We start from the raw sequence: 13,200 nt of genomic DNA, 5'->3' as shown, positions 1-13,200 counted from the left end.
ACTGGAGTATCAAGTTCTGGTGTAATGGCAACAATCCTCCTATTGCAGCCATGGTGGTGGTAAAAAGTTTCCCCTTTTCTGCCTCAAAGTCTCTTTTAGAAGGGTCCCAAAAAGGCAATGGGTGGAATAATCCATCCTCTCTTTATTTTGTCAACCAGTTAGGCCTAATTTCCAACATGCCAATTTTGGTTCATTGATTTCCAGTTCTATACGTTTCTTGTTTACCAAGTATGATCTTAACATAATCCTTGAATTATATTGATAGGCCTTCTTATTTGGACTAATTCAGTCTTTTTGCTTCTTTTTTGCACCTTTTCCCATCAACATTGATTGTCATAGGTAATTGTGACACCTTATGAACTTTCATTCACTTTTCACAGTTGAGCTCACAATTAGAGTAAATTTGTAGGATCAGTTATCACAACACGTCTGACTCCTACCTGAGAGAGGCTTGTTTAATATTTGGCTCTTTCGCCAAATCTCTGATGGCTCAACTGGTGAACTGTGTTTTAACATGTACTGACATACTCTCTAGTGCAGGAATGTTATGGTCACAATTTTCAGAAAGTCAATTAAAAATAAAAAGAAGAAAGACTTCATGAGCCAGATTCATACCCAATATAAATAGGTGCAACTCACTGAATTCATTTACAAAAAGATTGAATTTGATTCTATGTAGCTAAATTGCTTTGATATTTTTTTTTACATAGCTGAGTCATATATGTATAATGGTTGGTAAGAAAACAAAGGAACTGACCAAGAGAAAAGCACATACAAATAATAGATTAGAATAAAGTAAAAAAAATTCAAAATATTTAATTTAATTTTTATATTTGTTTTTTAATTTGTAATTTAATATTTGTTTTTTCCAATCAGAACTGTCCTGTGCAATGACCCAGAGATGACACTCACCCCTGTGAACATCCCAGGAGATACATCTAAACTTCGAATAGAAAAGACGGCCATCAGGAGAGTACCAGGAGAAGCTTTCCATTCTCTCCGTAACCTGGAATACCTCTGGATGCCCTACAATTCTTTGGCTAGTGTCAGTGTGATTACCTTTAGGGGTCTCCGCCGGTTACAGGAATTGAGACTGGATGGGAATGACTTAATCTTATTTCCATGGGAAGTTCTTGCAGACATGCCCCAGCTACGGCTGCTGGATTTACACAATAATGAACTCGCCTCAGTACCAGCAGAAGCTGCTCGTTACATCAAGAACATCACCTACCTGGATCTGTCTAGCAATAAACTGATGACTCTTCCTCAAGAGGTTATTTCAACCTGGGCTAACCTCCAGGTAGTTCCTTACTTCCCCAATGACAATTCCAAGATCATCTTAGGTAAGAGAGTTAAAAAAATAGGGCAAATTAGAATGCACTTGAGATGAATCTCAAACATGTAACATACAAGAGCAGTACCTTTAATATTGCTAATTCACTCTAGCAAGAAAGTGTATTTTTAATGAAAATACGTTGTTGCTCCTATAGTCCCCCTGCAGGCTAAGAGATTCCCTGTTGAAAGTAAGGACAGCTACAGTTTTTCATACACTATCTGAACAGCCATGAATTCTAGAATGACATTTTTTGATGGAAAGGAGGACTTGTGGCACCTTAGAGACTAACCAATTTATTAGAGCATAAGCTTTCGTGAGCTACAGCTCACTTCCTCAGATGCATATCGTGGAAACTTCCACGATATGCATCTGAGGAAGTGAGCTGTAGCTCACGAAAGCTTATGCTCTAATAAATTGGTTAGTCTCTAAGGTGCCACAAGTCCTCCTTTTCTTTTTGCGAATACAGACTAACACGGCTGCTACTCTGAAACCTGCCATTTTTTGATGGGTGGCTTTCAATCAGAAAATAAAGTTACAGATGATTGTCTGGTGAACCATCTCAGTTGCAGTAGCCCAGAATGAAGTTCTGCAACGAGCATACTGAGAAGTTCAGGGGTTTGGCTCTGAATGTTTTATCTCTAGATCATTTATTTAAATCCATCTCAGGGTGACTCAATGTTGCCATCTTCTGGTTGTTTGATAGGCTACATGAACTAAATTGGTGGTCTCTAGGTCTTCCAAGTGGTTATGGACCATATCCTCAATTAGTATAAACTGATGGAGTGACACTGACTTCAGCTTACTCCTGAGGATGGGACCCTTTATGTCCATATTGCATTCATAACCACCACAATATTTGACATCAATTCACACTCTTGCTGACAATCTCATTGAGGAGGACATGAGTTATTCCCAGCGGTGGTCCGCACAGTGTGAAGAAGCTTACAATGCTGCTTATCTTCTTCTGTGGATAAATGGGGAGCTTGATTTCTAACACTAAGGTCACACTTAAAAGAAACCCACACATTTTAAAAAGAAAAAATCAAGTTGTGGTCTGGCCAGTTTTTAGTATCTTTCGTTAATGTTTGGTTAGCTAGTAAAAATAAATGGTGTCTTCTGTGTGCATTTTGCAAAGTGCTAAATAAATTCTTAACAAAACAAAAGACATGTTTGCTATTGCATGGTCCCTTTCATGTTATGGAATGTTGGCTATAACAATATATTGCATAGATCTCTTTTTGTGGAAATTTTACTTCATATTTCACTTCATGGATTATTATAGCATTTGATTAGGAAGGACTTTTGTGCTGTTACTTTGGCCAACATAAGATAGCCTTGCACAATCATCTGTACAGTTTGCGTGTGCCAGGATCTTAAGAAATCCATACACAGAAATGTATATGGAGATAATGGGGTAGAGCCATACTATAATTCATAGACCAACCCACTGATTCTTAAACCACACTCCAGATTTACCCTCTGTGCACATACACAGGTGATTGTAGTGTGTGAAGTCCGTGGATTTTAGTTCAGGGATTGAGATGCACAGCTGCATGTTAAGTTTCCTTCCTGGCCATGGCTTTCTCACTGAACGCATAAAAATCTATGAATAGCAAGGATTCAGTCATTCCCTTTAGTTCTCTTCAAAGCCTTTGGTTTTAGGATGTTATAATAAAAATAGTTTTAGAAACAGCTTAGTGCTTTCTAGATATTCATGTCTTTCATTGTCAGCTTTGTGATGTTCTTTTGTATAAGAAGTGCTTGGATGAGGCATCAAAATTGAGTAGGGGGTTGAGGAGTAGTTTGTGATAGTGTGGTTGATCATCAATTGCTGCATTGGCTCACGTGTCACACAGATACATAGATTCAGTAAATGTGAAGCTAAGAATCTTGATCACTTTCCGAAAAAAGGAGACAGGAAGGGCTAGGAGATGGGCAATAGTGAAGGCATTAGTAGCGTGGTGCTTAAGTGAGAGAGAGAGAGTTGAAGTCTGGACAACTACACCAAAGCCCAAATGTCTTTGTCTGGAAAATAGAAATACAATAGAATTGGTTATTTGAGATTAAATTAGTGTTTCCCACAGTTAATTTGTTTGTACTTTTACTGCAAAAAATTTTTCATAATATCTACTGAACTAAACTCACATGAGCTTTGAGTCCTGAAATGAAAAAGGAAAATATTGCCAAGAGATCAAACAAATGGCTGAACTGTTGAGTTTAGAAGAGAAAAAAGTGTGTATTTTATGGTCACGTCCTATTTTCACTCCCAGAGAAAGATTGTCAGTGGAAGTTATTCCTTCTGGGTTGTAAAATCCCTGCCAAAGGCAAGAACGAGGAAGGCCCATAAGCAAATGAGGTGTTCCTGGTCATAGCTGGTGCATTGCAGGTATTGCAATACTAAGGAGATGGGAAGGGTGGAGGAATAGTCTTATAAGAATGATGATCTAGCCATCTCTGAACCATCAGGGTCCATTCTGGGTGTTAATTCCAACACTATCCTTACTCCCACTGACTTCAAGGAAAGATCTAACCCCAGAACAGCTGCTCAGGCCCCTTTTGCCTGTCAGCCCACACTGGGCCTGGCTCTGTGGCAGGAGAAACTGTCTCTCTGTAGGTTGTGTAGCCAGTTTCACAGCCCCTTGGAACAGTGCTTCCGAACACTCAGAGATGAGTGCTGTGCATATGGGGAAAGAGAGAGAATGAAAAAGTCCCTCATTCCCACTCCAACTGCACCAAGCCTATTCATCCACCAACCACCAAACCTCTCTAGCAGCAATCCTCCCTCCCGTCTTTTCATGTGCTTTAATATATATACTTTTTACTGTATTTTTCACTCCATGCATCTGACGAAGTGAGTTTTAGCTCACGAAAGCTTATGCCCAAATAAATTTGTTAGTCTCTAAGGTGCCACAAGGACTCCTCGTTGTTTTTGCTGATATAGACTAATACGGCGACCACTCTGAAACCTTTAATATTTCTGTGAGATGTCCCTCATTTTAGCAGCAACAGCTGCCCCCACTCTCACATGATCTGTAATCCACAAAATGGTCACAAAATCAACCCAGGATCTAAATTCCACAGGATTGTGGAGCATGGTAGATTGTGGGGCAAATCTTATGCCATGGTTTGGGTTGTGCTTTTGCCATTGTTCGGGTTGTGGACCAAAAAGGTTGAAAGCCACTGCTCTGTACCATCATTATTTTATATACATCTGTCAAGGGTCCCAATCTTTTCCATCTCTAATCTCTTCATATGGATGTTTTTTCTTGTCCAATTATTTTGTTGCCCATATTTCTACTATATTTTTTTCCAGACAGGCCTGGCCAAATTGAACATAATATTCTGGGTGATGGCCTACCATTTATTTTCTCTGTAGCATTATAGTATCTTCATCCCATTCCTTTTGCATTCTGGCATTTTGCTTGCTTTTTTCGACCTTTAGTGCACATTGACAATGGGTTTTAGATCATATTTTTCATTAGTCCTTTTTACTGAGTAGATAAATAGATAATTTCCTTATATGTTATAGGAACCCAGGAATACATGCAGACATAGGAGGCATCTGTGGTCCATAGCCAAGGGCTGAGCTGCAAGAACTTGAGAAGAGCCTTTTAAAGAACCAAGCTATGACCATATTTAAAACCATACTGCAGCCTGCCCATGGGGTCCATACAGTATGATTTGGTTAGCACAACTCACGGAAAAATATCTGTGTGCATGTTGGTCAGAAAAACAATAGCAGAGCTGATCTAACAACTGGATTCACTGTTGTGTAGATAGCACATTTGTATATCTCTCAGATATGGATACGTTAACCAGAAGGGAAAAGTGAAGGTGACCAGTGAGGACAAATATAATGATCATACATCAAGAGCTTGATTTCAGGAAGTGACTGAGAATCAGAAAACTAAGTTAACTTCTGTGAATATTCCAGTTAACTTCTGTAATGCAGTCTTACTTTTGCTAGGTTTCTAAACATTCTTGATAGTAAATTAACTTTCTAAAACATTTGCAGACAGCAAACACACAAGGGGTATGGGTGCAGTCAGTATAAATCTGTTTAGAAATGTGACAATGTTTATGGACTCTCTTTTTTATAGACCCCTGCTCCTATTCATCATCCGTTCCCTGAGTTTTAATGTATTTAGTTTAAAATTTGTAGAAAACGTCCCACCACTAAGGCATAACTCTTTTAAAACACCTTCCCAACACTGATAGCATGGAATGAGACAGGCATCATTTCTTCTTCAGCAGAATGTTTTTAATCTTTCTTGTCAACTGTTGGGAATGGGTGACGTCCACCTTGCTTGCATTGGCTCATTAGTAATTTTCCCGCTGATATTCACCCCTTCTTGTCAACTGTTGAGAATAGGCTACTTTCACCTTAATTGAATTGGCCTTGTTAGCACTGACCCCCCCACTTGGTAAGGCAACTCCCATCTTTTCATGTGCTTTAATATATATACTGTTTACTGTATTTTTCACTCCATGCATCTGATGAAGTGAGTTTTAGCCCACGAAAACTTGTGCCCAAATAAATGTGTTAGTCTCTAAGGTGCCACAAGGACTCCTCGTTGTTTTTGCTGATATAGACTAATACGGCGACCACTCTGAAACCTTTAATATTTCTGTGAGATGTCAGTTGCTCGTGATCTGAACTGCATTTATACTAACTGTAGCATTCACAGATATTTTATTCACTGGAAGCCTTGGTATTTCTGCAATGCTGTGTCTAAATTAGAATCTCAGTGATGTGCTACCAGCAGTGCCATTGGTTATGTGGTATAAATGCTGGACGTGTTAGTGTAAACAGGGTAAAACTATGTTTATTATTGCGTCAGATAGACCTGCTCTGAGTAGTGTTCGATCAGATTGGGGTAAAAACACGTGTGCCCTGCCTAAACTGTTTCCACCAGTGCAATGCTTGGAAATGTCATGAAATATGTCACTGTAGGCAAGGCCATAGCACCACTGCAGGTATAGAATCATCTGCACGCAAAAGGCATGCTAGTAGAACGTTATGTCCATCCTTCCATGACAGCTTGTTGAGTTGCCGGCAGAAGAGAGGAGACTGCCTGAGGGTATGCCTAATCTGTGGTGAGCCTCCCGTGGTCGGCTATGTCAGAATCCAGTGTAGCACCTGCACTGCACCGCATGATCTAGGCCTTTACTTTATGTAATCAACTTTAGTCTCTGATTCACAAAAGTATTTAAACTCCTGCTTCAATCAATTCTAATTCAAGATAGCACTTCAGCATGTCCTTATCTTTAGACATGTGTTTAAGTCCCATCAATTTTAAGGTTAAGTATGTGCTTGCTTACTCTCCTGAATTAGGGATGCTTTCTTCAATTGAACCCTTAAATATCTCAGTCATTATTTTTCTAACATTATCATTTTTGAGTAATAAAATATGTTTCATTCCAAAGCAAATAAAACCCAATAACTTTATTTTAAAACCAGTTAAGGTACTTAAGTGACAAGAATGTATACATCTATCACTTCCTTTGCCAAGCCCAAGTGTTTAAAAGCAAAGAAATGAATAGTTAAGGACACAAAACCTTAAATTACCTACATCTTAAACAAACAAATGACTCTTTTCAAGGGTAAAGAAATACATAATTTATCACAGTACAACAACTGATTCATGGATATGCATTATTTTTATTGTGATTTTGATATTTAAATTTTTTTTCGAAGGGATATTGTTAAAATCCACCCACGTTTCACAGTTTTTGGCATAATGTGATTTCTTTGGGCAGACAGAGGGACATGAATCAAAACTGGATGTCTTGTGAAACTGGAAAAGGAGTAAAATTAAAGTTATTTAAATTTTCAGGAAATGTGTGAGTTGCCTGTGAGATTGATAATGTGAAAGCATGAAGATCTTTCTTTCTTTTTGAGATATAAAAGGGGTTATAATCAGCCATGCAATGGGACTCTGGTTTCATTCAGTATTGAATGGTTGTCACCTTTCTATAGCAAACCACAAATACCTGCCCTAGAACTTTTGTTCTATAGCTCTAAAAACAGAGATCTCTACTAATTGATCTAAAGGAAGGTTTCTCTGAATTTTAAAAGGAGCCATATGTTCTTTGTACACTACAACCAGCTAGTGGATGGGAAAGTGCTCACACATTTACCTAGTACTTGCTCCTGCTCCCACTGAAGCCACAGCAAAAATTTCTCATTCACATCATTTGAAATTAATGAGGAAGGTCTCTCTCCCAACCATTTAAAACAAAACCTCTAATAACTACTTGATTTCTTGTCAAATATTTTCTTCAAATATAGTTGGTGTACAAGTTTCCAAAGAAATATAACTATGTGGAAAATTTGAAGGTGCGGTACCCAAATAGTCAGTGTTGAGCTAGAGGGAGACAAAGAAACTTTAGACAAAAGTCAAAATTTCAAAACAGAGCAACTCAAAAACAGCAGGATGAATTCTCTTCAAACTTCACACAAACACTCTCCTTTGCTTTTACAATAAATGTAGTGATTTTCAGGACAATTATTTTTTTCAAGCCAAAGATATAGAAGCTGACTCCAATGTTAACTGAGGAAAGGCTGTTTTCTCCTCCTAACAATCTGTTTTGATTGCATGGATAATCATACTTTCACTGCCATAGTACTTTTTCATCCATGATGCCAAAACAGTTTATAAAGCTGTGTTAGCACCATGTCACCAATGGGGTAAGTAAGGCTCAGAGTGGTCCTAGCCATATGATGGGGATTAAGACCCAGGTTTCTGGACTCCAAGGCTATATTCTGTATGCCAGGCCACAAATGCCCCTAGTTGGAAGCAGACTATAAGGCAGTCACCACATGTCCATTAATGAATATAAAGTGGAAAGTATCAATGGAAATGTTGACTGTCATGATTTCTCTTGACAGGTTTGCAGGACAATCCTTGGGTGTGTGACTGCAGTCTGTATGAAATGGTCCATTTCCTAAACTTCCAGTCTCCTAACATAGCATTTATAGAGCCAAGACTGAAATGCTTCACCCCACGGAGTCTTGCTGGAGTCTTCTTCAGTCAAGTCGAACTAAGAAAATGTCAAAGCCCTGTTGTACATACTTCTGTAGCCAAGGTGAAGACCATACTGGGTAGCACTGTGTTACTGCGGTGTGGTACTACTGGGGTGCCTATTCCTGAACTCAGCTGGAGACGGGCTGATGGTAATCAACTCAATGGCACAGGTGGGTTCTGGCTCTTTATTTCACACTGTGTGATTGGAAAATAGGCTTGTGTTTTCTGCACACCCTGGAGCAAATATCAGCTTCAGCTCTTCGAAGTAAATAGAACTACTGTATATGCCTCCTGCTGAATAAGAAAATAGGAGGCTAGAAAGAGGAGAATGTTAACATTGTAACTCTCTACAGCATTTATGTTTTTCCTCTGAAGACTCATACAACTAACCCACACTTCAGTGTGAATATATTAATGTTTATATAATAAACTATGATATGAAGCATGTTATGTTTTCTTTATTGCACAACAAATGCACTGCAATAGTGGATCTCAAGCTGTTCTCTGCAAAGTACTTTTAGGTGATTTGCACACCTATTTGCATCACAATGGTGAAGCTGAATAAGAGGCACTTTAAAATTAGTTTTAATTACGTATTAAACAGTCTTCCTAAAAAACTAGTTGTGGGCTTGCCCTGGCTCCATTGTGTGCTTTCGCATGTCTGCAGTGTTGAACTGCTATCAAAAGTTAATAAATCTCTGCCAGATGTTTCCTTGATGTCAATTCAACTAAGATCAAATTTACAGGTGACAGGAAGACTGGAGGAATAATAAAATCCCTGGTAAGATAATGGAACAAATACTAAGAGGAAAAAAGTCACTAAACTCCTAAAGGTAACTGAAAGCATATGCAATAAGCAAGATTGTAAAGTATGTAATACAGTGTCTCATTAAGTCTCACCCGCAAAATTAAAATGACTTTCAATTGGAGTTGGGTCGGAACAAAATTTTTCATTTCTCAGAGAAATCTTCAATTTTGACTTTTTTCCATTTCAAAATGACAGAAATTATCACATTTCAATATTTCCTGCAAAACAACCCCTCTTCCCCAGAATTTATTTTGAGTTGGTTGAAATGTTTCATTCTGATTTTGACTTTTATTAAAAAAAAGATATAATATTGAAAAAAGTCCTTTCAAAATGGAAAATTGATTTTTCCGTTTCAAAAAGGTCAAAATGCTTCTCTCCCCACCCCCATCCATTTTTTTAAAAATACAGTTGCATTGAAATCAACATTATTTCTGCAAACATTTCACTTTTGATGAACTGGCATTTTCCAGTGGAAAAACATTCCATTGGAAAAATTCAGATCACCTCTACTTTGAATGCTTTTCTCCCTTAAAATGGGGATTCTTCAAGACAGTCATTGTTCCCTTTAAATGCCCCCCATCATGGTGATCTTTCCTTTCACAAGAAAGGCTGGATCTGATGCCATCTGAATTCAGAATTAGTCTCTAAAGAGAACAACAAGAAATATTCCCTTGCCATGTGGGTGGGCACAGATCTTCCAGAACCTGGAAATGAAGGGTGAATTTCTAGACTCATTCAAGTCACAGGGGTTTTGTTATTCATGTCACGGAAGCCAGGATTTCTCCCAAGGGTGCAAGTTCAGAAAGTTAAACAGCCTATTAAATAATTTTCTTATAAGATCTAAACAAAATGAATAGAATTGTGTTGTGTCCTTAAAGTGTTATGAGATTCTTCAATGCCATAGATACAGGGAACAGATATACTTTTTTTTTCCACAGCTGTAGAACAACTTCTAAGAGAAGACCTTTTTTGTGATCTTCAGAAGCCATTACTCTGCTGTGCATGACGTAGTGCAACTGCTACCAATGATAATGCCTTCATATCATGCTGAAAACATGCCTCCTACATTAAAAACAGACAAACAAAAAGTCCCTTCCTGCAAAATAATGAATGCATTCTAGAAAGCCTATGTTAAGTTTACTCTAGCTACAGTCAAGATTGATATATTTTGTGCCGCATTAAACATGGCGTTACCACCTTTCAGTGAAGAGTTGTCTGAAAAAATACAGTACCTCTCAATGATGGAATTTCCTCATGAGCACTATAATATGACAGCTTGAAATATTAACTTTTCTGAAAGAATGAAAGGAAAAATTGCTCTCATCCTAGCTGTAAGAGTATTGTATGGTCACAGGAAGATTGGAAATTGTTTTCTGCTGAACCTCCACACTCAATGAATTCTTAACCCATAAGCCTTCAATATTTTGTTTGGTTGGTTTGATTCAATTTCTATTAGCAAGATTCCTTCTCCAAAAGGCTGGATCTTAACATGATTGGATTTTTGTAAGGTTCTCAGTATGTAACATGGGATACTCATCTTAATTCTACAGCAAACAACATATTATTTCCCAGCCATTTGTCTCTTGTTTATTCATTCTAGGAGCTACCATATGTTCATCTTGAAAGACAGTCTACTCTTGAGCAGTGATTTTCTTTCATGTGAATCATAAGTAAAAAAATTATATCGACTCTTCCAAACACAACTTTCTTCACTCTCATTCATGAACATGCTTGCAGTGTTTTATATACATGGTATTTTTTAAGGATGGGGAAATCTTTCCTAGCTTATTTTCCAATTCTAGCTTTGCCCTGAAAAAATTCCATCATATTTTTTTGGAAGAGGGTGTATGGATGAACTAGATCAACTAAAGTGATCATGACAGTAGCTAACAGCCAATATCCTTTCATTAGGTTTATTTTGATTTCATATTTTGGTTAACAAAAATGATCATTCTGCTATGTATAATAGTAATTTTGCTGAATCCATCTTCTTAATATTTTATATTATATCCATGTTTGGGTTTTTTTTTTTCAGTGCACCAGGAAATTTCTAGTGATGGAATGAGCTGGTCTATTCTAGGCTTGCCTGTAGTCTCTTTTCTGGATTCTGGAGAGTACATTTGTAAAGCAAAGAACTTCCTAGGGGCTACAGAGGCTTTCATATCCCTCATCATCACTGATTCTGAAGGCACTGATGACTCTAATGCTAACTCTAAAGGAGTATGGAATGGGAAGGTGAGCGGGATGGAAGCAGCTGCTTACAATGATAAGCTGGTGGCTAGGTACGTTATCACAACCTCAACTTCACCTACATTAGGTGCCAGACCAGTCCGTGTTAACACAGAAGAGAATCTAGGGTTCCAGAATGAGGCACAGAATATGGTTAAGGAGCAGAATAACAACCCAAGAAATCTTCTATCAAGTCTACCCACTGGTCAACAGGAGCCAGAACGTATAGTGAGGTCTGTCAGAGTGATAGGGGACATGGATCAAAGTGTCTCATTGGCCTGGAAAGCTCCTCAGGCAAAGAACACAACCATATTCAGTGTCCTTTATGCCATTTTTGGAGAAAGGGAAATGCGCAGAATCAGTGTGGAGCCAGGTAAGACTAAGATCACCATTGATGGGCTGATGCCAAAGACCAAATACATAGTGTGTGTCTGTGTGAAAGGGCTGATCCCCAGGAAGGAGCAATGCATCATATTTTCCACAGATGAAGTTGCCAGTGCCGGTGGAACCCAAAAACTCATTAATGTAGTGGTGATCAGTGTGGCCTGTGTCATTGCTGTGCCTCTGACCCTAGTGGTCTGCTGTGGGGCATTGAAAAGGCGCTGCAAAAAATGCTTAGTGCGGAAGCCCAAGGAAGTTCAGGAGTCCTATGTCACATTTGAAAGTCTGTCTCCAGGGGCCAAAACTAAAGGATTGGAAGGAGAATACTTGACTAGAGACACCCCAGATGAGTCTAACAGGCTGCTGTCTGCACGATCAAGCGAGGACTCAGAAGCAATACCAAAGACAGAAGGGCAACCCAATGAGTACTTTTGCTGATATTACTAGGCTAATTGTTGGCATGTTCGACCCACATGCACACACAAATGCATATGACTCTTTACCCTGTAGATCAGGCACCAGTACATGCTGTTGCAGGTCAATATGTATCCCAGCATGTTCAAGAGAGCAATGTGAGAAGACTGGTTATACTCCACTCTTTTGGAACATTTTGCACAGTTTTATTTGCTGAGTTGCATCTAATCAGATAGATGCAAAAGATTTCTGTGATTGTTCCTAAATTCCCCTGTGATATTGTTCCTTTGTCAAAATGAAGTTGTCTAATTGAATATGAAAATATTAAGCAATGTTGTCAAAAACGTTCTTGTATATTGTTGCTTGCATATCCGGCTTGTTGTACACTAAATATTTTAATATCAACTATGCTGAATTGCTTTAGAATGACAAACAATGAAGTTGTTTCTAATGGTAATAGAAATTTAACTACAAATGTTGTGAAGATTCATAGACTCATTTGGTGCTCCCCAAACAATTAAAAGCTTGTGTGAAAATACCCAGCTTCATGCTTAATAGATCATGAAATGCAAATACACAATTAACTATAAAATGTGACAATCATAATTTATTATTACATTAATGTATTGATTTGAGGAAAAATAGTAAAGAATAGCAATCAAGGGAATAAATTATGTAAGTGTGATCCCGGTATTTAATACTTAATGCCACATCCCTGACAGATTTTTATGTTTACCAATAACATTTTGCAATGTCAGATTAGTATTTTAGCATGGCAGATTAGTTGATGAAGTATGTGGTTGACTAATACATTGTTGTTTGTACTTACTAGGTTTCAAATGGTGATTTTTAGATGTTTCACAAAGGCGATGCTAAAATATTCTTGCATTAAATGGGTTTTTGTATAGTGAGATTATCTACAATACAATATTTGGCAAATAATTTAATTTTACTGGGTCAGATTCTGCTCTCATTTACATCAGTGTCAATCTGGAGTAACTTTA

The 13,200-nt window shown here is 38.0% G+C and overlaps 1 protein-coding gene across 2 annotated transcripts in view; it reads left to right on the top strand.

The window, feature by feature from the left end:
• LRIT1 (leucine rich repeat, Ig-like and transmembrane domains 1) overlaps positions 1-12,358 on the top strand; it is a gene marked incomplete at its 5' end in the record, with an annotated part of 62,943 nt that extends 50,585 nt beyond the window's left edge. For both annotated transcript variants that reach the window (XM_084633954.1, XM_084633953.1), the window contains 3 exons: positions 877-1,343; positions 8,229-8,534; positions 11,208-12,358. In XM_084633954.1, the coding sequence (XP_084490080.1) occupies positions 902-1,343; positions 8,229-8,534; positions 11,208-12,220 (1,761 nt within the window). In that variant the 3' untranslated portion in view covers positions 12,221-12,358. The remainder of the gene's footprint in view (positions 1-876; positions 1,344-8,228; positions 8,535-11,207) is intronic.
• Between the last annotated feature and the right edge of the window lie 842 nt (positions 12,359-13,200).

The sequence above is a fragment of the Lepidochelys olivacea genome (genome assembly GCF_965140295.1).
Source record: "Lepidochelys olivacea isolate rLepOli2 genome assembly, chromosome: 7".
Taxonomy (NCBI): domain Eukaryota; kingdom Metazoa; phylum Chordata; order Testudines; family Cheloniidae; genus Lepidochelys; species Lepidochelys olivacea.
Note: the sequence above shows the minus strand (reverse complement) of the source record. Positions and strands in the feature narration are given on the sequence as shown.